The sequence below is a fragment of the Xiphophorus couchianus genome, chromosome 2, assembly GCF_001444195.1.
Source record: "Xiphophorus couchianus chromosome 2, X_couchianus-1.0, whole genome shotgun sequence".
Taxonomy (NCBI): domain Eukaryota; kingdom Metazoa; phylum Chordata; class Actinopteri; order Cyprinodontiformes; family Poeciliidae; genus Xiphophorus; species Xiphophorus couchianus.
Genome location: NC_040229.1, coordinates 27,815,222 through 27,841,386, shown reverse-complemented (window position 1 = coordinate 27,841,386; position 26,165 = coordinate 27,815,222). Strand labels below are relative to the sequence as shown.

Genomic DNA, 26,165 nt, shown 5'->3' with positions numbered 1-26,165 from the left:
GCCCACGGTGACATGTCGACGAACAGCCAAAAACAAAGAGGAGCAGCGCACCTAAAACACCTCTCTGCTTGTGTTTGCTCTTTCAAATGTTTAGTCATTGACCTGAAGACTCACATCTGGATTAACACACTGCAGCTAAAAGTTTTAAAGTCAGCAAAAAAAAAAAAAACAGAACAAAAAAAAAAATCCATAAAGAATGTGTACGTACACAAAAAAACAACAAGAAAGTACACTTAAGGGTATTGGCGGACGACGTGAAGATTACCAAGGCGTGATTGGGAGTTTTATAGACTTACTTAATAATGTGAAGAAACCCAGCAATTCCTTAAGCCTGACCACATAAACAACTTTTTAATAGGAGCGCATTAAACTTAAGTAAGACTAATTTTGCTAATTACACGTAGCAGTACCAGAAAACAAAGCAGAGATCAAATATAATGAGGATAAAATGTCGGAAGAAGAAAACAGGTTTTCTCTTTGGGAAATCCTCACCAGAGGAAAAGTCATTTTAGGAAAGCAGAAGATTTCCTAAACCTAGAAGAGTTTTTGCCTCCAATAATGCAACTAGTCCATACCAGTCGGTCTTTCAATACGTGTGTTGGAAGTGCCTTCATTAATACTGCCTGCTTGGTTTCCTTTGTCAATAGTCACATTCATTTCTAAATGAATGTATTCCTTGATGGTGATTTGAACTACTGACTTGGACTCGACTTGCAAAAACAATTCATTCAGATTCGACTTAGACTTACGTCTACTGCACATTATGGCTTAGATTGGGACGAAAAGCATCAATTATAGGCCTTAGCCCTAAGTAAACCTGACATATTATTTTAATTAAGCTTTTGCAACTTTTGTTAGTAGACCATTGTTTGAGTGAGAGGTGTAATTTCTCCCGTTTTTTGCTTTAAACATCTTTTGGCTCCCTTTTGTCACTTGTTTTAACCACAAGGTGAGTCAAGAGCAAATCATCTGGGATGTGCGACTGATAGGAGCGGAGCAGGGCAGAGGTGCGTGTGTTTCATTGTGCAGCTGTACTTGTTAAAGTCCAATGAACATCCGCACCTTAATTTCTGTCTTTCCTCAACAGAGTAAGCTGCCTACTCCCATCTTTAAACTACAATAAGTAGATTATCGTAGTCTACTTATCGTCAAAATATCTAATTTCGCTTTTCTGTGCTGTATATATTGTAGGATTATTAAACGCACCACAAAAACCTGAGTCCCATCTGAGCGTCGAGCAAATAATTTCGCACTGATCTGGCCCAAATTTCAGTTCAATCTAAGCTGTAGTTCACATGGAAAGATTTTAAAAGACCAAATTTGAGTTCAGAATAAACAAACATGGCCGACCGGGAAGCAATGTTGACAGTTTGAGGACTATTTCTAACAGAGATCAAACAATACAAAGAGGTTTCCGACATCCACCAGACTTTCTGGTCCGTCACAGCAGTTGTTTTACCTTTTTTTTTAGAACTCCCTCCATGTGTTCGTCACATCGCTTTCCAACTGACTACATGTCACATTCAACAGGCTGCGTTCTCATTTACCCTCGAGGGACACCGCACGTGCTTCGATATCAGGCCAAGACAATCCAACATGTTGAATATCAAAGAATTTTAGATTGGAGCAGCTCAAACATCCTTCTGAGCGGACCAGGTCACTCTTAAAACACTACACAGGAATATCTTAAGATTATCTTCAGAACTGTCCCGATAATCGGGGCTCGCAGTTGGTCTCTTGAGCAGAACCCACGTGGGTTCCTTGAAACCCATTTTGAGCCTTGGGATCCATCAGACCTAACGAAATCCAAATGGCGTTCACATACACATGTGGGCTGGATTTGGATTTGTTTGGCTCTGCTGGTCTAAAGCAAAACTGATTTTTATTATCTACCTTGGTACATCTACAAACACTTCTCGTTTGAAAGTATCCATACTTTCAAACTGGTCTATTCTATTTAAAATACAAGGTACTTGACATGAACAGGTGTATTTGACATCGTCTGAGTGGAGCTAGTTGGACCGTTCAGTGGTGTTGCCCACCAGCACCTGTCCAGACCGTTCATACCTGCTCCTGCTGCTGCCTGGCCAACTCCATCTGCTGTCTCTGCTTCTCTAGCTGTGAGGCGGCCATCTTCTTTTGCTCGTCGTGGGCGGCCAGCAGCTGCTCCCGCAGACTAATCAGCTGACCGATCATGGTGGACAGCTGGCGCTCCTTTTCCTCGAGCGACTCGGGCGTACCTGGAGACATATTTGTAAATCAACTTATTTTTACTCTGAGGCCATTAAACGAAACCCAATAACAACGACGGTCACTAAGATCACATCGAAATTACCGGAGAATGAAAAACACGTGGAAATTTATTCCGACTAATCAAAAAGGAAAAGTTGACAGCCAGATGGTAACATTATTAAGAAATTCTCCAGAGTCAGAAGTTCTTTAGGGCGCTTCTTTTTCTCCAAAGTGTCACAATGGAAGCACTCCTTTCACAGATACCAGAAACAAAAAAAAAATCAAAACAACTTGTTTGGCCCCTTGAAAAATGCTCATACCTCAATTCCCATAAATCTTCTGACTTGTTGTTACATCTCACTACTTATTATCTTCCGTCTTGTCCCTACACGCCATCAACCAGTGTCTGCTCACAAGAACAATAAAATTAGATTGAGTTCACCTTTTGAAAGTGGGTTGATGTTAAAGACTTTTGTCGGGTTTATGATTTAGGCATTCTTGAGAGGTTTGTGGGCCGACACCAGAAACATTCCAGCGTTTACTCCGCAGTCATAATATTTCACACGGTAGCAAAGACGAGACGGTGTTGCTAACGTTTGCCTTTTAATTAACAAAGGAACAGAACATTTCAATAGAGCACGAAGGAATTCTTCTCTCTATGCCCTTGTGTCTTTCATAATGCTTTACCTGACTTATTAATACCAATTCTGGCCAACAGTAAGTGGGACTATTTTGTGGTGTAAAAGCTTGGTGATGCAAATCAAAACCTGCTGGTGGGATGCCAGGGAGAGTGGGGGAGTGGGTGGGGGAAAAGTGTAAATAAAAAACTGGAAAAACCCACTTACTTTATTTGTAAGGATTAACTGACAACCACTCTCTTTGAGAAGGGACAACAGCTCTTTAGCTCGGTTGAAAGAAGCTGGAAAGTTGAACCAAACCATATCTCACTACTCAATCATTTCTCAGCAAACAATCAAACCACTGTACAACCACAAACATCCTCATCCGTCAGCAGCAGAGGAGTCGACAATACGCTGCAGCCCTAAACTCAGTCACAGCAAGTCCAGCTCTAAACCCAACAGGTCCGTGGAAATTACCAAGAAAAAGTAAACCAACGAAGAAGAGGAAGAAAATATCTGTACTCATACAATAGCATGTGTTCTCCAACCGCTGCGATAACGTTAAATGGCGTCCTGCATGTTTGACACTTATTGTTGACTTCATTGACTGCTATGGTCAGGCATTACAGATGAGGAAGCTGTGGTGTTAACATAAGAAGGCGAAGTGGAAGCAGCATCATGTCTGCCTAGTGGAATGAAACAAAAGGAAGTTGAACTGGAGGTCCATTAATCATCCTGTGCATGCCTTAATTCATCACATAAAGAAAAAATTTAATCATTTTTACATTTATTATTTTCAAAATAAACAAAAGAGGATGACAGGTGATGCATCTGTAGCCTGAATGGTAAGAAAAGCAGCCTCGATATTTGTGTGGTCGTGTCATTAAAGCACATTTTTCTAACTTTGTCTGCAGCAACAAGTTCTAGAGCTCAGATGCAGCTTCATTCATTTTGATTGACTGCATGTGTGTGAGTGTGTGTGTGTATTGGTACGTAAATCTTGCACACGGACTGAAGTTTATCATGTTCAGAAGTTCTTGTCCTTGTGTGTGGAGGCGTGCGCACGCATGTGTGTGTGTGTGTAAGGTCTTGCCTTGGGGCCATGTAGGGAGACTGTAGGGTGGCCCCCAACACTACCTGCATACTAACAAAGTCTCCATTGTGGTCTTGTCAGGCCACTATTGTACCCCAGACTGTCCTCCAACACACACACACACACACACACACACACACACACACACACACACACACACACACACAAGCAGAGAAATTACCCCTCAGCAGCCCTGACTCAAAGACAACATTCGTCTTTTCTCGTCTCTTTTTAAGTTTTCATTTTCTTTTTGATTCTTCCTTAAAGTCCTGCACATTGCAGTTACCTCCAAGTTCAGATTCTCCCTAAAGCCTCGTCTTTCTTCCCTTTGTTTGCTGTTGTGATTTACCCCACTCTCCTTGAGTTTTCTCACTTCCACCTTTTCCACATTTGTGCCTCATTTCATTCTCTAGTTTCTGTTAGACTTTAGTCTTAGTTCACTTAGTTCAGAGTTTTTTATGTCATTTATAGATTTCAAGCCTTCTGCTTTTTTCCTGCTCCTTTCTTGCATTTTATCTTCTGTCATTAACACCTTCCTCTCTTTCTCCTGCTCCTCCCTTTCTAACTCTTCATCACCCATCTAACCCTTCTACTGTTCTCACCGCTCCTTTCTGGCTGGATTTTCACCGATGGATGCTTTATAACCATATAATCAGACACACACACCCAAAAAAAATAGACTTCTTTTGTGTTTCCCCACATGTTTTGTTTTGTTTTTTCTGCAAAAAGTGAAACCCTATTGTGTAATCTCAACAACTGCGATTACGGCGCCATGATTCATCTTTGCGGATTACGGGCTGCGCATTCCAGACGTGCTGCTGTGCGTTCCTTCGACGCTTTCTGGCACCGGCGACCTTCGGAGATATTTCCGTTTCCCATCCGTCAGGATTATTCCCGACGTCTGCTGAGGTCACGGGCCAAAACAGAAAAGCCATTAGCTGTTTTCTCGCTCAGTTTGGGCGATGTGGATGTTCCGCGTCTTAGCCAGAACTCCTGTGTCCTCTGTGGGTTTTTTTACTGTTACGTTTAGTTTCGGTTTAAAACGAACCCCGACTCATTTTAAACCTCACATACGCAAATCTATCTATGTATAATTAAAAATATCCTCACAATAAGTCCACATTATTGATCATAATGAAGCAACATCGCCAGGTATATTTTTAGGCGGCATCTTTCATGGTTATATTTGTTTAAGAAGTCAATTGCTGGGGTCTGTGTTAGTCGAAACTGATCGTTTTTAATCAAATACCATGTATCGACGAAATAAAGATTTGCAATTCATAAACCATTTTTGCTTCTAAATGATTGAACAAATAAAACATACGAACTCAAATACAACAATATTTATCTGATATTTTTCTGTTTCAGGAAGCCCTGATGGTTCATCATCCTATACAAATGTGGATTATGGACGCTGACGTTAGCATCTGTGCTGCTGCTGCTGCTACATGTGTAGCACCGAGATGCTATTTTAGCTTTGAATAGCTTCGCTGAAAGGCTAACTCCTTTTAGTACAACTTGGACATAGCACAGCATGGGATTTGGTGAAGGTACGAAGTAATTTGCAGCTACGCTAATACTACCAAATGTTTCAACAAGTTTGAGACAATTATAGACACTTTGGCTTAATTGTTGTAGACAGAGGAGGCGGGAATGTTATATACCAAAGCAGCATCACCAGGCCATTGAAATGACAAGGTATGTAAACATAATATGATGATGGTAAAAGGATTATGTAATGACTTGTTCATGTTTATCTTTTTAACTTAAACTTGAAGATTTGACAAAGGACAATTATTTTTGTCTTTCCTTAAGATACGTATCCATTAGTGCAAAACATAGTTACAATTACTAAACAACACCCAATCTTCTTACTCAATTAGTGTACTTGTAAACACATTATAAATCTACAGTGTTGTGCTTTTTGAAAGTGACCAGCACAGACAGCCTGTTGTAAGGAACCAATAAAAAAAGCCCCTCCTACCGTTTACTAGCTTCCACAAAAGCTGCAATTCAATTCAGTTCAATTGTATTCGTTCCCAGTGGACAATTAAAAATGTGCAAGGAGCAGACAAAACCAGATACATAACCACATAAAATAACTTAAGAAATACAAACACAAAAAAATGAATAAGTACATGAGTTGTGTTGATGTTGAATACAGAAGTTTTGTCCTAGTGTTCCTTTTGGTACCAGCACTGCCTTGAAGTTTCTGACTCCGTTTACTTTTTAACACAGAACTTCGTGTGCCACTGCTCAGATAGACAGACAGATCTTTGGAAAAAAAAAAAAAAACAAACAAACTCTGAGGCTGGGATTTGGGGGGTTTTCTAAAAAAATACAAAAAAAAAAAAAAAAAAAAGGGATCGAGACTAACCCAAGACCAGCTGTATTAACAATGTCAGCTTGGTAAGACATCATGCGGTAATGTTATTGTGTAACAATAAGAACTGATAAGAACTAATCATATGTAGTGTAAAGTTTTCTTCATATAAAGGACATCCTGAAAGGAGCTCCCTTCTTTTCTCCTCTAGCAGAAGCTGAGACATTTTCAAGGAGACAACCAAATAGATTTAATGTTTTTTTTTTCATCTCACTTATGCGTTAAAATCGCATCAGTCGATATTTTTAACCTCGATCTGTAGGCTGCGAGGATGTAACATCTAATCTGAAAATATTCTGGTTGCCGTTGACGTCAGTTCGCCCCTGCGGACAGACAGACAGACGGTAACATATGTTTTCATGGGAAAAATAAAAAATAACGGCGAAAACATAAGATAGTGGATTAGACACTTGAATGTGAATATGATTATTGCAGCCAGATGTGCCAGCTCATGCATCTACTAACATTATAATGAGACACTTTCGATCCATCTGTTCTTTTGCTTTACAAACTGAGCTTTGGTGAAAGATTTAAATGTAAATGCTGGAAAATAATTTAAGAAAAGAAAAAATACCGAGAGGCTTAAAAGATGGAAAGAAAACAGTGTGGATTATTAGGAAAGATTTTACACGATTTTGTTCCTCATTCCTTTTTCTTGCATCAAAATAATTCAAATTTATGTTTAGCACAGATAAAACCTCCTACTTCTTGTTTTTCTGACAAATGAACGTTTGAACATCGAGGTGCACTGATTGTCGGAGAGCGGAATCTGCCGATTTTTGAAAACTTTGACCTCTAACAGCTTCAATTTCTTTCCTTTTCTGGCATAATCCTGGGAAAATAACTATCAAAACTTCATATTCTGCAGGTCAGACCTAAAACAAAACAGAAACTGGTACCAGCCAGGAAAAATACATAAAACCTGTCAAATATTGCAGCCAAAAAGCATGATCGGACAAGATTACGGAGCTTCATGAGAGACGCAGGAACAACCTACAACCTCTAAAATCTGATGCCACTCCATTTTTATGAAGAAGGAAGTTGCGCTCAGTGTTTTCTTCAGAGGTTTTTGTGTCGTTTCCTTCAGTAGCTTGAAGTGCAGCGCCGCCACAGGCAAGGAGGGGAAAAGGCTTTTCAAAGAGTTTGTTTGGTTTGACCCAGTGCAGCGTGAAAGCGAACTGCAGTAGCTGAAAATGTAACAAACGTCCCAACTTTAGTCCCCAATCCAGCCGAGTCTATCGGACTATCAGGCGTGAAAACACCCTGAAAGCTTTGAGGGGAAACATCACAACTAACCCCTCAAGACACTGAATATTTGTCTTCTACACATTTTCCACCAGACGTTTCGAATAAAAGACACATTTACTAACGCGCGCACACACTGCGAGAACTAATGAATTAACCAGGGTCATCGGTTTTCTTCACCCTCAAAATAACTGTGACTTTACAAGCTAGTTCAGGTTGTTGTGTCAGGAGGCACTAAGCAACAGTTGTGTTTGCGTATTTAGGTCAGCCAGACCGACACGAAGAAATAAGCCGTTCCGCTGTAATCAGGGTGTTCCTTTTCAGTCGGGCGGGGGGGAACGGAGACATCTGTGAGCCTGTGTGCTCCGTGATGGAGGCCGTTCCTTCGCCCAAGCGTCCATCTCAGTGTGGAGCAGAAGACAAGCTTTTAGGAAACTTAAGCTAGGTACTTTGAATGACGTTAAGAGACAAATAGGTTTGACTTTTCCTTCCAGTGTCCATCAGTATTTCCACACCGAGGGTCTCAGCGGTGGCCACTGACTAATACTGTTTGTTGCATAATTGTATTAAGCATCCCTAAACGCAGGTTTAGAGGCGAGACAGCAGACTGGGTGTGTTGCCGCTTGTCATTTCAGCTTCTGTAATTTCCAGAAGCACGACTCGACAGGAAGGCTTCTTTTCGAGTTAGCAGGCTTGTAACAGATGTCCAATTATTACTTTGCAAAAGGTGCTTACGGATGTGAAAGCAGTCTCTTTTTCTTCTCCTAGGGTAATTGGAGATGGAGTTGGCCACAATTAAGAGAAGGAGGGGGGAGGCTTAGAGAGGCTGAGGGGGGAGAGCAGATTTCTGGGTTGAAATGAAACTCAATGTCTGGGCTGTTCTGCTGCAGAAGACTCTGTAGTTGATTTTTCCACAGAGGAAATTCTTGCCATTTCAACAGGGGACGATCACAAACAGTCTCTCTCTCTTTCTCTCACTGAGAGCACAGCCATTAATGACGAACGTTAGAGCGCGCGAGCAGGATCCGCCGAATCATCCGAGACAGAAAACCTCACTCTGTCTGACTCCTCATCAGGTTTTCCAACAACGTTAGGAGTGCAGAAACTGCTGTGTGACTTGCAAAATTCATAAAAGTACAGTATGTGTTTGCTTACTGCTTAAAGAAGGTTATGTGTTACCTTCAGTTTCTATAAAAAATATGTTTTTATTAAATATTACTTTGAATAAATTTAATTAATTAATTTAATGCCTTGAAATTGGGCCTCTGTCTCTTTAAAAACTCCTGCTCTTTCTGACACTCTGCCTTCAGGAAGTCATCACAACATGGCTCCTCTATTAACCCTTGAAAGTTTTTTTTACCAGCGTTTCACGAGAAGGAGCTCGTATAATGAGCTCAGCTAATTGCTGCTGGCTAGTTTGAAGGAGCTGAGTGGGGAACGGCTGCTCTGTGAGACCGAAGTTTGGAAACGGCAGCTCAGAGGAGGAGCTTGGTCCTCGAAGGCGGGGCTAGATCCACCCAGGCGATGTACACATCTGAATGGTTGCCATGGAGATTAAAGGATTTCTCAAACATACATGAAAGAATCAAAGGAACACTCCAAAACTTCTCCTGATACAACTGCAGTAACTTAGTCACACCTTTCCATCTATGTCAACATTTTTCCACTTACTTGAGGTCATTGTCAATCGGGAAGGCCTCAGTGATACACTGAGATAACATATTTTTGGAAAGTTTGGTCATCGTTATGTCATCTTTCTTTTTTTGATGCACCAGTCCCTCCTGCAGCAAAACAGGAACACAGCTCGATGCTGCCACTCCCATACTTCACGGTTGGGATGAATTTTTCAGGCCCAATTTTTTCTCCACATGTAACATAAAATGTTACAAGCAGTTTATTGGTACATAAATACATATGCAGATGTTTCTCTTTAAACATTATTCATATGCTACTATGACACATTTATTTTATATATTTTAAGTAAAAATAAATTGTAATGCGATAAATCGCTTTTATTTATTTACTTTTTAACAACAAATCTCCCAAGCCGGAACCTTTGTACTCGCATGTTTCTGGTACGGCTGTAATTCTGACACACAATCAACAGCAATGGATGACAAAGTCAGTTCTCTTGGTGCGCTGAGGGTTAACTTTTGGTTCAAAAATCCATCTGATGGGACATTTCTAAAAAAGTTCATTTTCAAAGAAGTTACATAAGTGTTCAGGGATTCCTGAAACAGAAAAATAATATATAGAAAATGATAAGTATTGTTCTATTTGACCAAATATCCAATAATTTAAAAGCAAAAAGGGTTTTGAATTGAAAACGTTTATTTTGTCAACGTATAGTTTTCGATTAAAAAGCGATTCATTTCCACTGATTAATAACAGACCTTGAAATTGAACTCGATTCAAAACTTCAATCCCCACTTTTAAGACAAAGAGAGCAACAGAGAGAGAGATTGTCTGTTTACATTTACCAGGCAAAGTGAGGCGGTGACACAGAGACGCACGTTGTCGTGTGATGAAATGCTGACAAGCATTTGATTTTCTCAAGCTGCAGCTGCCAAATCAAACTGCAGAAGAAGAATCCGGCCGTAGCATCGCTATTTTTACATCTGAATACCAGATTCAGCTCGAGAGTACTTTTGTCGCTGCGATTTATAGCTTCATCAAGGCTATTTGCTGATGCGGACAGAAAGCCGGGGCTCGTCTCGCCTCTCCCCTCCAACCCAACCCTTAATCAGAGATACAATTATAACCCGTAGGTAGGCCAGGAGGGCGTTTACGCTCCTGCTTTCATATGTTCAAAGTGCATTCACGCACTCAGGAGATAAGCATAGCATTTTTAGTCAATTCCTATGGAAAATAGCTCTGTTTTTTATTATTTGTGTGTTTTTATTTATTTTTTTGCTCATGCTGATTGATTGTATTATGACACTGCTTGTGTTTGGATGAGCCCAAGGAGAAAAGTAGAACTTCAGATGTGGCCGGTTTGAAAAGATTTGTAGTTTTCCTGTCAGACTTTTTTGAATAAACAATAATTTCCATGCTCAAGTCAAAAAACTAGTGCAGAAATAAACAATATTTAAAATGGCAAGAACATAAAGAACACAAAGTGTAGACCGAAGCCTCGTTTTTTTAATATCAAAATCAAAGCAGCAGAATCTTTCCTGTATATTTTCTAAAACGTGTCTCCAACAAATTCCACGTTTCACTGCATTTCTAGACAAACTCGTAAAAGAAACCATAATGTAACCTTATTGCATTCCTTTAGCAAATTATTTTATTTCTTTAAAAAGATTTCAAGTTTTAAGGCCACACAACATTTCTTCCACACCCGAATCCCTCTAACTGAAGAACAATTGTTTTTACTATTCGTCCTGACCTTTTAGTTTTTCTTAAAAAACATCCCTCTGAGTTTTGTGCCAACGGAAGCAGCTGCGTTCAGTAACAGTTCGGATCTCGAACGTTTGTGTTCTCACCTTTGACCTCCCCCAGCAGCTCGCCGGCGTTGAGGCCTTCGACGTGATCCTTCCAGTCCTTGGAAAGTAACCTCACCATGCAGGACGGTTCTGCAAAATAACATAAATGAAACGTTACGTTAATGAGTCTTCAATGGTTCTGGAAGTCAAATATTTAAAATCACATTTTATTTATATAGCACGTTACGACAGTGAGTGCCGCACAGAAGTGCTCTCCATTTTAGCTCCGGGATAAAAATGAAGAAAGAAACTAAAACAAAATCAAGTAACAACATTAGTGGAAACATAAAAATGACAAAATACTACAAGGTACTAAAAGCAATTCTAAATCAATGCCTCTTTAGCTTAGCTTAGCAATTTTAAATGTTATTTACAACAGAAGTTTGCATTTCGGTGTTATTATTTCATAGTAAAATCGTGCGCCAATCAAGCACCTGGTTCGTGGATTCAATAAAAAAAAAAAAACAACTAAGAACACAACAGCTGGCGTGAAAGAAAAGAAAGTCGGACGGGAGGAGAACCCGGCAGAGAGAAGATATTGTTTTTCGTATCTGTGAGGACTTGTTAGATTCCAGAATATCCTCCAGCTTCTTCTCCAAAAACTTAAAAAAAGAAAAGAAAAAAAGCAGCAGCCATCCAGCTGACCGATATGACAATGTGCGCATTATACAGAGACGGGCTCTTATTTGCGGCCGTCTTCTTCTCTCACATTGTGTCTCATAGCCTGGGGATAACAGACGGCGCGGGACACGTGGTCGGACGTGGTCATGGGATTCATAAGGTCCCATTTGTTCGACGGGAATCCTGCTGTGAACTTCACTCCAACAATGGGAACTTTTTTCGATTTATCCCCCAGAGAGGCCGGAGGAGGCAGAGGGAGGCGCTGGTCGGGACTTGAGAGAGTAGGAGCGTCACGGTTGTGGATAAAGTCATGAAGAAGGAAATGCACATTGATTGAAGGATGTGCATCAGAAGGATGTGGCTTTCTAAAAATACATGTCAAAGTTAGCGCCACGTAAACCAGTTTGACGACATCATATCCACAGAGACACGTTGCATGTTGCTGTTTACGTTTGGAAACTTTGTGCACGACGCAACATATGGGAATTATGTTATTTCTATGCTGCCATACTGTTGTCTTTTGTAGTTCATTTAAGAAAACACATGTGTTTGCCTGTTTTGTTCTGTATTTTATTATGATTATAAGTTGAATCACCAAATTATGCAGTGAAATCAAATAATTTTTAAACAAATGTGTCGGTATTGGCGATGCTAGCCTTGTACTGACTTGGTATTGAGTTGATACCAAGTCATCCATATGGATCATAAAAACTGTGCATTTCTATTCAGTCTCAATACTTTGTACAACCACCTTCCAAATCTATCTACCAGCTTTGCATAGCTGTGCCCACAGCATGATGCGGCGACCACCGTGTTTAAACCAGTGTGTGATTGCTTCAGAGCTAGCTTACAGCTCCGTGTGGCATAAAACACGCAGGCCAAAATGTTTTGGTTTTGTCTGATCAGAGAACCTAGTTCCACATGTTTGCTGTGTGCCCTGCAGATCAGACCTCTCATTGCTTTCTTTCAACAATGGCCTTCCTGTCACAACTCTCCCGTCTGACTGTCAGCAGACAAAGATGGATTGAACGTTGGGAACATTGTTTTGCGATCTTAACTCTGTTGTGTTTCTTGGTCTTCATGATGCCGTTTGCCTTCGTTAAACAGCCGGATTTGCGCTGAGATATAAACTAGAATACAGTTGATTGCATTTGATTTTCTTTACGATTATTAGACTGAAGATGAAGGAATACAAATTAACCACTAATTTAGAAATCTTAGTTTTGTAAAAAAAAAAAAAAAAAAATCCAGTAAAGAAAGCATTTGTGTTCAGCTGAATTTAGTTTGATATCCCAAAAGTTGCAGCCTTCAGAAGTCACGTTATGGTAGAGTTAATCTGTGAGTCATTATTTTGGCCTACAGTGAACTCCTGGTTTTCACGTGGGGTTAGTTAGCACAACCATTCAGGACAAGATAAAATCCGCACATACTTGAGAACCCTTTAAAAACGCTTAGAACTGATTTTTTTTTACACATCAAATACCAAATATACCTAAAAACTGATTAATATGCAAAGAGCAAACCATCTTAGCACTACCACTGAAGAAACTAACATCTGCTAAGGAAAATGAACGACGCTCCTCTGTTAGCTGTTTTGCAAACTTTAGCCAATCACGTTTCATTTTACTTAGATGTTTCAGCTTCCTCAGTAATTTTTTAAAATATCTTTTGGATATTCTCTTTTAAAAAAACTTGTGAAAAGGTGGCTTTTCCATGAATAATTTCATGTTCCTCAGAAAAATCTGCAAATAGATAAACTGGCAAATACCAAACCGTTTCCAGGCAAGGGGTCCACTTGTATGTGTCAAACCGTGACAGGGAGAAATAGCACAAAGAAATCATTACCACTGTGAAACATGGCAGTGGCAGCACTATACTGCAGGGTTGAACTTCATTAGTAGGAATAGGGAAGATGGTCAGCGCACAAATAAAGGGCAAAATATGAAGAAAACACAATTATTTTCCTACTATTTTACCATCATGTACTAGTTTGTGTTGGTCTGTCACACACAATCTAAATTAAGTACTCAGATGTCGGTTGGTGTAGTTAGAAAAGAAATGAGGGCAGGATTCACCGGGTGTGAATACTATTGCAAGGCTCAGCATGATGAGAGCCTCCTGCATGTAGAGCTGCTTGACGCACTTTTCAGCTTGTGAGTTTGTGTGCAAACAGTGGTTTTCGTGCCAGCGTATGCGCTACAGATGGTGTCAGAGCCACGCAGGGCTCTGTGCCAAAGCCTCAGCAGCCCGTGGATGTCAAAGATACACACACACACACACAACCCCAAACCTCCAACACACCTTAACTCTGACGGTGTTCTGTGACAAGAGCGTCTGGGTGTCATCTGACAGATGAAAATACTGTGTGTGAAACAGACACCGTGCTAACATGCGGCGCAGCAAACCGCTCTGCAGCGTAATGGTTTTAGAACACGGCTGATTTCGTGTGGGTGTGTGTGTGTGTTTGTGTTTGTGTGTTATGTACCCCCTCTGTTCAATTAAATGTCTCAGCAGTGTGGTGGTATTCTTTAATCAGTGCATGCTCTGTGGGTGTGTGTGTGTCTCCTGTCCTCCTGGCTGGCTCGCCACCTCATGTTTGGACATATGTTGAGTTTTATTTCACAGAGACATCAATCCTGCTGGCCAGCTGTTAGTACAGCTGCTGTCTCTGTTCTTCTCTCGCTCTCCTCTATTCCCCCCATCTCTCTACTCAGTGTATTCCCGCTTCTCGCCCTTATTATTATTATAATTATTATCATTTCTAACACAGTCCATTGCAAAAAATCTTCACACCAGTTGATCTTTTTCACATTTTGGCCATGTTACAAATTCAAACTCAAATGTTTTCCACTCGAGTTTTTTTTCCGTATACCAAAGCGATGTTTTGAAGTGGAAGGAAAACTACACTATTCTGTCCAGTTTATTCTGTCCCTGCTGAATGAAAGCATCCCCGCACCATAATGCTGCCAACATGGGGGTGGCCAACACAGATAACGTTTTACGCGCAGGCCAAAAAATAAACATACCATACTTTCTTTCTTTTCTTTAACCTTTTTATTGAAAGTTATGGATGTTAGCTGGTATAGTGCATGAAATAATGATAAAACCCTTTGAGGTTTGTTGTTTTTCTGTCTTAAATTCTTTTTTCATTTTTTGGTGTTTTATTTTCTCCCTTCTTTTTATCTTTCCTTCTGTGCTTCTTTTGCCCCCATTACCTCCTTAATTGCATTAATTTCTTCCAATAACTTCTTTCTGCTGTCAATTCCATCCATCTATCACTTCAGTGAGAACTCTGGAAATATGCGTTTAGACAATTATGGGATTTTGACACAAAACGTGTAGGAATCCTGATGAACAGAATTGCTCTCTCTTGCTGGACAAAAAAGGTACATAAAAATAGAGAAAGTTGTTCAAAAGCAGGAATTTTGAACACCTTTCATCATGTATCTTTAATCACAAATCTGTTCTTTTTCTCTCTTTCTTTCTCCTCTCAGTGTTTCGTTCTTCATTTCCCTCTTTCCCTCTTTGTCTCTGCGTCACGATGCTGTGGGGTCTGCAGCTGAAGTCACAGGCCCCGACATAAATTTGGAAGTGCAAAGTGTAGCTGTCAGCTTCCATTTACCGGCACTCAGCGGCGAAGTGAAGACACAGAGACCTTTTTTTTCCCTTTATTTTATTTCTTTTTTTTGGCGTTCCTGGGTGTGTTCTATGAATGTTCGCTAAAACACGGGGTCTCTGTTGACTTTAGCATTAACTCATTCTTCAGATGAATGTTTTTTTTTCTTTACTTTGGTATTTTATGGCAAAGTACTGAGCCCTGAGTTTCTGAGTTGCACTGCAGTTTATTACAGTGTGTGACCCAATCGTCACAGGAGAGCAACGGAGAATGGAAGAATGTGAACATTTTTTATTGTTTTATTTTTTATTATTTTTAAGGAAAATTCAAAACAATCCAGGGCCTCGGAAAGTCTTGACCCACTCAGAGATAACTTTTTTTCTTTCATTAATCAAAATTTAAAATCAAATTTAAAAACTTGAGTAAAGCAGTCCATTCAGGTGATTATTTTATTTATTAAGGAAGTAATAGGTTCTCCAAGCCAAACCTATGAGATAAAGTAAAAACTCTATTTGTTAAATTATGAATTAACTGTGATTACCTGCATTTTCTAGAATCAAGAAATCATTTAAACAGAACCTGTCTGACAACCTGAAGTAGGCTAAAGATTGTGTAAGCTTAAAACCACCCTGTTCCAGTTCGAACGGATTAGAAACACAGTCTTACAGAGTTTGTTTCATTAAAAAATTTTTTAAAAATAAACCACTGAAGTGAAAGCGGGAAATTAAAACCAGAGAAGGCGACTCTTTCAGAAGAAGCCTGAGGCAGACTGTGTGTTCGTTGGCAGCAGTTGTTCGGGACTGTTGATTCTTGCCCGGCGTGCGGCAAACACACAAACAGGGAAACACACAGGGAGTTGCCCAACATCCAAAACGCTGCGTGATGGCAGGTTGGCGCGGAGACAGGTGATAAAATGATGTGTACCCAAAACACTTGGCAGCGGCCTGGCTGCCTCGCTCCTGATTTACTGCGTCTCTGCTGCTTCACGTGCCTTCATTAGCCTTTGTCTTCCCTCGATCCACGGCAGCTGCTGATGGACTAAAGAAGCAGGACAGGGTCACATGCTAGCAATGTGAATTTTCTGTTACAAGAAGTAACATAATGGCTGAAAATGGTAGAAAATTTTTACAACTAAATAACTCAAATGTTATTTTGGCAGAGGTTGGTTTTAAGTAGTTATGCGAAAGTTTTTGGTGAAGATTTAAAGTCCTTTTAAGCTGAAAAGGAGTGGCAGTGCAACAAGTCGAGTTTCCCTACTGGCAGAGCAAGACGGGATACGAAGCACAGGGTAAAATACCAAAAAAATCAAATACAATCACTGAAAATTTGCAATCCTGAATGTCCGGTAGAGACTCGGTTTGTTTGGAGACCGAAGTTGCAACATTTGTTGCATTTTCAGTTGCTGTGGTTCGCTTTCAAACTGCATTGAGTCAAACTAAACAAACTCTTTGAAAAACCTGTAATCCCCTCGCCTGCGGGGGCGCTGCACCAAGAACTACAGAAAGAAACAACATAAAAACTTCTGAACAAGACAATGAGCGCAACTTTCTTTTTTACGAAATGTAAACAAAGATGGAGTAGCATTATATTTGATCATTTGTGGGAATTTTCTTTTGTCGTTAGTAAATCTCCACGAGTCATTTCTTACGCTAGCAAGAGACTCCCACGTTTCTTTTGGTTGTGTTTACCCACAATGCCCTGCTTTACAGTTTGCTTCCTGCTTTTGGTGTTCACATAGACATTCGAACGTGCAAGAGTTAACTTCAGCCAAACAGAGACCGAGGATTTCAGGTGAACCAGAGTTTGATTGCCCATTCACACCACCCCAAATGAACCGGACTTTCTTGACAACCGAACTACATTTCGATTAAAGCGGCCCAAATAGGGCGGGTGTAATTGCATCCTAAGTAACAATAATTATGCAGCAGTAGGAATAATTGTTGCTTTCTATTCTAATTTTGTTTTTTGTCACACTATTCTATTTTTATTCAAGGCTATCAGAATGTTTCAATCTCTACTTCTCTCCTCATCATTTTCCATCCTTACCTCCTCAACCCCTTCGCCCCAGCTCTCTTTCCTTCTGTTCCCGAGCCATCCATCTTCTGCATTTCTCCTCCTCTTGATAGAGAGGTCTGCGTTCAGACGTTGTGGAATCTTTATCCCCCCGCTGGCCTTCCCCTACCTCCCAATCTAAACAGCTCTTGAACCTTGACTCGTTCATGGCGACAGATCAGAGAGCCATCTAGGGTAAAACATCTCCTTTTCATTTATCTCTTCCTCTTCTTCCTCCGTCCCCTGATGCGGGGCTGTTTATCGGTGTGACGTGTGTAAGTTGTGTGTCGGAGTACACACGGTTGACTTATGCAGATGCTTCTCTGAGTTACAGGTTGCAGTTTCCCATTTAAAAGCGCTCATAAATTGCGCTGAGATTCTTTTGTGATGGGGACGCCTGTTACAAAAATGCACACTGGCGTCTTTTGGTCGCCTGATGAGAAAACACATCTGTCCCACTGCAGTACTAGACAGTGACTCCAAGAATCAGCATTTGACGTAAATATATGCAGTTTGGCAGATTAACCTGTCTGGTTTATATGTATGAGGATCATTCTTGTTATATTAATTGCTCCACTTAACAGCAAGGTGGCCTCGTTTTCCTGGAAATACCTCATATTTTTGTTACAGTGGTGGACACACTTCCACTAATCCACTAACAGGGGCTAATTTTCCGCTCTGTTGCCAACTCTTCATCAAGAAAAGTAGTTACTGGCTGTGTTAGAAGTTGCTGGATGATGTCATTGCCTAGTTTTTATATTTTTCATTGTCAAAAGTTGCTAGAGGCGTCTGAAAAGTTGCTAAATATATCAGCAAAGTTGCTAAGTTGGCCACAGTGACTTTTGTTTAGCGCTTTAGCTCTTTTGCTAACTTTGAAAACGTTTAGCGCACTTAGCTTCTTGCTATATTCATTTTATGAATTCCAAAGCGTTACTTTACTTGGCCGTTTTGTAAAGTTTCAGTTATAGTAAAGTTGGACATTTGTGCCAAAGTTTTCTTCAAGTAGTTAGGCGTTTATGTTCATGCTCTTATTTTGAAGCGGACAGAGACTGCTTACACAACAATTTGAGTCTTTTTTTTCCAGTAACTTCACCTCAAGCAAGAAACATTCAGGAACAAAATAAAACACGGACAGAAGAAAACAAGATACGATCACAAATACAATATCTAAGGGCAATATAGATCATGTAAATTATTATTATTATTATTTTTATTTTCATGTAAATTATTATACCTAAATCAACTTAGTGCTAGAGGGTTGTAGTCCTTCAAGGGCAGATATAATGTAAATCAAAATTAAGGCTAGCTTCTGCTAAATTCTGTGTTGGTGTAGCCCTTTAGCATTAGCTTTTGTTTCTGTAGTGCTCTAGCTTTAGTGGAACTAATGTTTATTATTAGTTCTTTACGGTTAGCGCAATTAGCTTTCTAGTTAGCGGCTCCCACCACTGTATATTGATATGCTGAATCACCAGCAGTAATACCTGTAGCGCACACAAGGTTTCTCTGCTACATTGTGCAGCTGTCTCCCCTCTTTGTTTATGTTTTGCCCCCGTATAATTCAGACCCTTGCATCAGCTTATTTATATTGATCATAATCCCTCTGTAAACATGTTAGACTTTAATGAGCTCAGTGAAGGAGTTGTGCTCTGCTGGAGGACGGCATCCCATGACCGCACAGTGGGCCCGTACGTACAAACTCAACATTAAGCCATTCACAATGGAGCATGTGCAGTAATGAGTGCCTATAGCTCCTTTTGTCAGGATGAGGGCACCACAAATGAGCTATTGTCTGAGTTAACCATTCTAAATCAGGCAAGCCCTCAGGGGCATGTTTTCCACACAGAGCCCAAGAATGTCTCTTTTCTTTTTTTCTTCTTTATGTGTGCGGGTGCGCGTGTGGGTGTGTGTGTGTGTGTGTGTGTGTGTGTGTGTGTTTGTTTGTAATACCTTGTGGGGACGATTTTCCCGACACATACAACGTTGTGGGGACCCACTGCTCCTTATGGGGACCGAAGCATGGTTCCCAGAAGGAACGCTGTTTATGGATCAGGGGTCAGATTTAGGATTAAGGTGTGAATTGAGTTTTGGTTGGATTAGGGTAAGGGCAAGGTTTAGGCTGTAGAAATGAATAGAAGTCAATTGAAAGTCCCCACAAAGAGCCATGCAAACATGTGGGTGTGTGTGTATGTGTGTGTGTGTGTGTTGGAGGGGCAGGGGAATTTTGTGTGGCATGCAGACCTCCTTTATTCGTTTACACACTCTCACCAAACAGTTTGCTTTCCTTCGCTGTCCAGGACAAACATTGATAATGACACCAAATCGGTTGGCATTTGTGGTGAAGATGACTAAGAAACCTTAAATAAATTAAAATAAATCTTTTTATTGCGGGGCTGTCATCTTACCTTGAATTCTTTATAAATTTGAGGTAACATTCATTCATTTGAGGACATGATTACTGAGTCTCAAAGGAATCCGTTAACAATGACTGTAACTGAAGCATCTTTAAAGGTGAACTTTGACCTGTTAACTGTAACCCTGAAAATGCTGACATGTAAGTCAATGGGTCCATGAGGACACCGGCATTGTCATGACAGTTACAAACAAGTGGTACAAACCAGCTGCTTCATCTACGTTTTGCAGTCTGGACCCTCGGATATAGAGAAATCATTACTTATTGAAGGTGTGGACTCTGTTGAAGTTTTAAAAGTCACCCAATCGCTAATGTTTAGCCGTAATGTATGTAATACGCTATTTCAACACTACGAAGTAACCGGAAATTGCCTGCAGTAAACAACTGTCTCCCACAGTGAAGAGAGAAGTGCCGGTCCGAACGAGGCGGCTGTTGATGTTAACTCAATATTTGGAAGTGTAGCTAACATGTTTGGCTACATTCACTTGTCTTTGTTCACTTCCTCCGCTGTCATTGCTAAAACTACAGCCAGACTACAATTCTACAACAGCGCAGAAAAACGCTATTGTTCACAATCTGTTCGCTGATTGGCCCAGGAGAAAATCTACCAAAGGGAATCCAACTCAATGGGAGAAAGTCCAGGCGAAGAACTTTAGAGAAATGAGGAAAGCAACGGCCAGGTGGATTAGCAGTGTTTGCTAACAACTGATGGTATCATCCAGAACACACGATGGAGTATCATCTCTGCTTCCTGAATACTGAGCTATTAGCAAATAATGGCAGTCATGAGAATATAACACAAGAAAAGTCTTCAGTCAGAGGCCTCTTCAGGTTCACTGCAAGACTGACTGCTACAGGGCTGACTTTGAAGATAACTTGGATGACATTTCATTGCCCTTTAGGATTAATAAAGTATTTTTAATTGAATTGAATAAAAATTATGGCTGTCTGGATATTGTGAAGTTATAGTGTTGCAGGTATTGTTAAATTAGCTGTACTTTGTAAACAAAAAAAATAGGCTACGGTATGACAAATATATAGACCTGGACATTATTTGTCAATTTATAAAATAAAGTATAAAAGTAAACAAATGTATTTTAACAACAGTGTATATTATGGACTAAGATTAAATTAAGATACTTCAGGACAGAGAGGCTCAAAGCAATGGATCCACAGATTCCAAAGATGAAATCCTCATTCTCTCTGCTGAGATAAAACAAGAAGCCTGGACTAAATAATAAATCTCATTATACGCAGAATTTCTTTTTTTTGGTTTCCCTGGAAAGAAATGACGCAGCATCTCCAGCTAATCTCATCAAGCCCAGAGGTGGAGAACAATAAAGACTCGGCTGAGTCGGCTGGTGAGCCGCAGCCGGCCGAAGGGTCTGTTCTACTTGAGTTGAAGTAAATAAAAGTGTTAAAAGCTAAACATCTTTTTAATGGTTAGCAACAGAGCCTTAAAATCCTATTGTGGAACGACAAAATACAATTAACCCCACTTTGCCCCCTGTGAGTAGACGAAGGAATGCTGTTTGAGCGCGTTTCAGGCTGGAACAAAAATATTCACCGAAGTTCATTCCTATTTTCCTTCAGACTCATTTCATGTTTGATAAAAAAAAATTAGTGACATGTTTATATTTTTTTTAAAATGCTTTTTGGTTTTATTTTACATCAGAAGAGGAATGTGGCATTAAAAAAATGTGAGATTTTTTTTAAAAGTCAGAGATTTTTTCAGTGGCCCGTCTTTAACAAAGCCGATTTCTACCTCTGACAAAGTTTTAATATTTTTTTACTGATTCTTTCTAATAAAAAAGGCTAAATGCATAATATAAAAACATATATTTTAATGATAATTATCAGATAGCAAAATGTTATGGAATCAATTACCATACGAAAAACAAGACTAGTCAAAATACTTTGACTTTTTAAAATTTGTACAAATTTTTCTTGTACCAGGCTTTAAATGGTTAAATTGTAAAGTGAAATTTTTCATATAAAAAAAACAAAAACATAATATAAATTAAGAAATATAAAAAAGAAAACAAGAAATTTAATCCTAAACACACTATAAAACCTGCAATCAATTTTTGGCTGCGTGAAAGCTGACAAGACTTACACCCCTCGTACCATATTGCCTCTTTCTTAAACTGAAAACACCAGTTCAAGACCCGAGCTTCTGGTTCCACTTTAGGCTTGATACATGAAACCCTCTCTCAGCGCACACACTCACACACACCCCGACACACCGAGACATATCTGCGCAGACATGCAGACACAGGAAAACGTGTGGTTTTGACACAATAGAAACATTGTTTTGGCTCGGCTGGACGTGTGACTTGAATGGCGGTGGAGAGGGTCAGGGGTCAAACCTCTGAGGACTGACAGTGAGTCTGGACTGAGTCAATAAAAAAGAGCTGAACGATGAAAAGCTGCACATTTTATCTTTATCTACCATCATAGCTGGTATGATCAGCAAGGAGCTGCAGAGAACAGGCGTGTATAAAAATCAGGTCATCATCAGCGTAATGGCTGATATGAAAGTCATTAACTTGTGACGCATCAGTTTAGATAAAGTTAATAAAGGTTTGAAAAACTGTGTCATGTTGGTAAAGATTCACAAAACGTGAAGCCACAGTGTGAGGAAAGCGCAGTGCTAAAGTAAACTGGTGTTTAGCCTGTGGCTAAAGCAAGATAGCATCTGATAAAAATCAAAACTCAGTGCAGATCATGTTTATTTGCACCTACACCATCGTGCTGCTATTAATACAGTTCCAAAAATCAAAAACACTTTATTAATCCCAAAGAGAAATTAAATGTTGCAACACAATTTTACTATAGCTAAATGCTTCAAATTCAGAGAACTGGTCGCCATATTTAGACATTTACTTAATTAAATATAAAAAAGTGAAAAGATAAAAGCAATTCCTGCAATAAATATACAATTTAATGCAGTACTATAACCTCGAAGTACTATAATGGGTAAATAAACAGAAAAACAGTAAATCCCAGATAGCTAAATTATTGGTACACCTACAATATGAATAGTTCATTCAACTGTCTATTGGCAAAAAGATAGATAGCTCTTCATCTTCTCCTTAAACATTTTACAAAGTTTTAGCAGCCAGGAAGAGGAATCTTTGTTTTTTTACAGTCTCTCTACATAACTCAGAATCCTGAGTCTCCTCTTATGAATTTTCTCTCCAGTTTGCCACACAGACTTTCTTTTGGGTTTAAGTCCAAACTCACAGGTTTTAGTCACATAATATCAATGTCAATTTTAGTCCCATCTGACTAAAACATTTGTGCTAGTAGGACAGCGACAGCTTTTACTGGCATCTCTGACCAACCAACCAATTGGTTGTTCTAATGATTAGTGTCTAATGGTTATGGAGAGTAGATGTCATTCGGGCATCTTAATTAAAGTTCCAGTTGTTCAAAACTTTTAACCTACTGCTCTGTGTAAAATGGCAGATTTAGAAAAGTTTGTTTCTTTGTAGCCATTTCACAGCTAGATCAACAAACTGAACCCTCCAGTTTTTTTTGTCTTTCCTATTTTAATCAGTGGAAAATAGAAATTTCATGTCATATTTATTCCTCAGGAAAAATAAAAAGTAAAGCTAAAAAGTTCATAGAAACTCTGATCAAGTTTTAGAAACATTTGCTACACATAAAAACAATGCTTTAGCTACCTAAAGGAAATTTTAAAGGCTGCTGATAACTTTAACTGGTTGTTAACGACAATTAAGTTAACAACCAGTCGACCAAATAACGACAATTATTTCCTCTATGTAAAATCCTCCACATTTTTCCCACACTAAGTAAACGTACAGGTACTAAAAGATGAGAGTATATGCTGCTAAAATAAAACCATGAAAACTAATCATGAAGAAATATGACACATACCAAAAACCAATGTGCAGAAAGTGCAGCTCCAACATAAACTCTGCGTTAGCCTGCGGCTAAAGCAGATGATGTAAGTCTATTTGCAGTTCTATGGTCTCTTTGCTGTATCGAATGTTAACGTAAAAGAGATTCTGAATAAGCTTCAAGCAAATTAATATGCAAATAAGTGACTATATTTTATACATTCACAGATGTTTCAATACTTGAAATGAATAGTTTCATGCAAAGGTTTTCTCGTTTTTGTAAAATTAGCTGAGTTTCTTTAAAAAAAAGAAAATTGGGAGAGGCTGTTCAGTCAGAGTGCATCATACCGAATAAATCTGATTTCCACTTGTAAACCACTAGAAAGTAAACAATCATCTTCGAACCTTCTTCTTTTCTTGCCTTAAACATGATTCTTGCTGCGACCTTGCAGGTTTCTCTTCATTATTCTCGCATTAATTTGGCATTCACCAAATTACGGAGCAATTTAGACTTTAACTGATATCCTTGCGGGAGGGAGAGGGGGGGGGAAAACAGAAAAAGAAAAGCAAAGCTTGATAAAAATCACGATTTAATCTGATTTTTTTGGACGCGGTACAAAGCTGTTCCAACAAACCACATTACTGCTGCACCATATGCTGGCTGGCCTGCAGCCAAGCAGAGCAGCAGAGGTCTACCCCACCGACTACGCAGTCGAGACCCGCAGGCTGTGGGTGATCATTAGCTAGGAAAGCCCTATCAATTACAACGTGATAGATTGAAAGCAACTTCCAACGAGTCTGGGGAGGAGAGAGAGAGTGTCAGTTAGCAGAGAGGAAGAGAGCTGAGCACTCCAGGATATCTGGAATCTCTGCTCCAACTCCAAATCTGTTTTGTCCCCCTCATAAATCTGCCAGGTAAGGGCTAATTTCAGAAGTTTTATTATACAAACGTCCATGAACAACACACACTGGGAAAAGCTCTTCCTGCAAACAATCACAGCTCACGCTGCCAATCCTGTAGAGGAAGGCAAACATGGTGCCACAGCCAAGGCTTTGTCAATTACCCAATGAGATTAGCTCTTGGGGTTGACCGTGCTTGCTGTTAAGCTGTCATCGCAACTCCCTGTCACACACACACGCTGATTGGGCATACAGAAGGAGCGCAAGGCTCAAGGTGCTTGCAGAGGTTCCACGTTAGGTCACGAACTGGAGTTTCTCCTGCAGCTTAGCCAGGCAAAGAAAATCTGCAGATGATTTAATCTGGAAACACAGCTAGCGGGCTAACAGTTGGATAGGTACAAGCAAGCTGCTTATATCTATTTAGCTAATAACAAAACTTTTAAAAAATTATTATTCTGAGCAAAAACAAATTTTGGGTTTGTTTTGCACCTCACCTAGATGCTTGTACTTAAATCAGCTGGCTTGTACATTTAGCTAAGGGCAAGCTAGCTAATAACACTAGTTTAAAAAAATAACAATCCTGATAAAAAACAGGTTTTATGTCTGCTCTGCAGCTCAGCTAGCTAAAGGGAGCTTAATACATACACATGCCACACTATGGAGAAGTTTGGTTGCAAAAAGAATTTGAAAATCATGTATCACTTTTCTTTCCTCCTCACACTTACCTGCTGCTTTCTCTTGGTCTGTCACCTGAAATCACAATGGGTTACAGGCACCACAAACAGCCTGTTTGATTTGTAACCAGGATAAATCTTGACAGGTTCTAGCGGTGTGAATACTTTTCTAGAGTTGGTGCGATTTTTCCCCCCCAGCATTGGTGATGCAGTTCCCTTTGGATATCCTCATCCGATACCGTACTGAGGAGGTCGTACAACGTGCACCATGGCTGGAGTGGCGTCAGCGGCAGACATGTTGAAACGAGCTCTGGGCAGTCTGGAAGGACAAAGCGAGACCTGGCCGAAGGTCTTTATTGTGTCAGAGAAACACGGTCAGAAGTAGGCCTGGCCTCGCTCTGACCCCGTCGCCCAGCTGGAGGAGGCGTAATATGGGTGAACGGGTGACCCGCTTTGGAACCGGCCTCCTCTCCAGACAGAGCAGGCTCCTCTGAACTGCACAGTGTACAGACTTTATGCCTAAGGGGCCAAAAGTTACGTATTGTGATTTTTTGTTTTGTTTTGTTTATTGTGATTTTTTGTTTTGTTCTACTTGCTCAACAATAAATAAAATCTTTATAAAATCTTTATATTAATAAAGATTCAAAACAAAAAGGACTTCTGGCTGTTGCAGTATTAAAACAAAAACAGACAATTTCTGATTTTTTGGGGTTGTTTTCAATTGTTTTCTAGTTTGTTGGTCAAATCTTTACCATCCTTGACTTGTGCACCGATTGCAGTTTTCTGACCGATCAACTGTCTTTAAAAAGCCTGACTTGCCGATCCCGATTATGCCCAAGTTTAAGGACATCGGGGGCCCGTCTTTCTCTCACAAATATTTTAAAAAATCTGTGTAAAAGGTCTTTGCTTTTTATTGCTAGAGGGATAGCAATAATTAAGCTAAAGATGATTTTGTTAAAAAAAAAAGT

At 39.8% G+C, this 26,165-nt stretch overlaps 1 protein-coding gene and 1 long non-coding RNA gene across 4 annotated transcripts in view; both read right to left on the bottom strand.

Moving 5' to 3' along the window:
• The window catches only part of LOC114150585 (transcription factor SOX-6-like), a 145,379-nt gene that overhangs the window by 55,400 nt on the left and 63,814 nt on the right, over nucleotides 1-26,165 (bottom strand). For all 3 annotated transcript variants that reach the window (XM_028027097.1, XM_028027109.1, XM_028027087.1), the window contains 2 exons: nucleotides 11,059-11,148; nucleotides 2,068-2,240 (listed from right to left, as the gene is read on the bottom strand). In XM_028027097.1, the coding sequence (XP_027882898.1) occupies nucleotides 2,068-2,240; nucleotides 11,059-11,148 (263 nt within the window). The remainder of the gene's footprint in view (nucleotides 1-2,067; nucleotides 2,241-11,058; nucleotides 11,149-26,165) is intronic.
• LOC114150841 (uncharacterized) lies at nucleotides 15,731-17,641 on the bottom strand. The gene is made up of 2 exons (XR_003596844.1): nucleotides 17,342-17,641; nucleotides 15,731-16,333 (listed from the first exon to the last, which is right to left on the bottom strand). It is a non-coding gene; the product is annotated as an uncharacterized LOC114150841 (long non-coding RNA).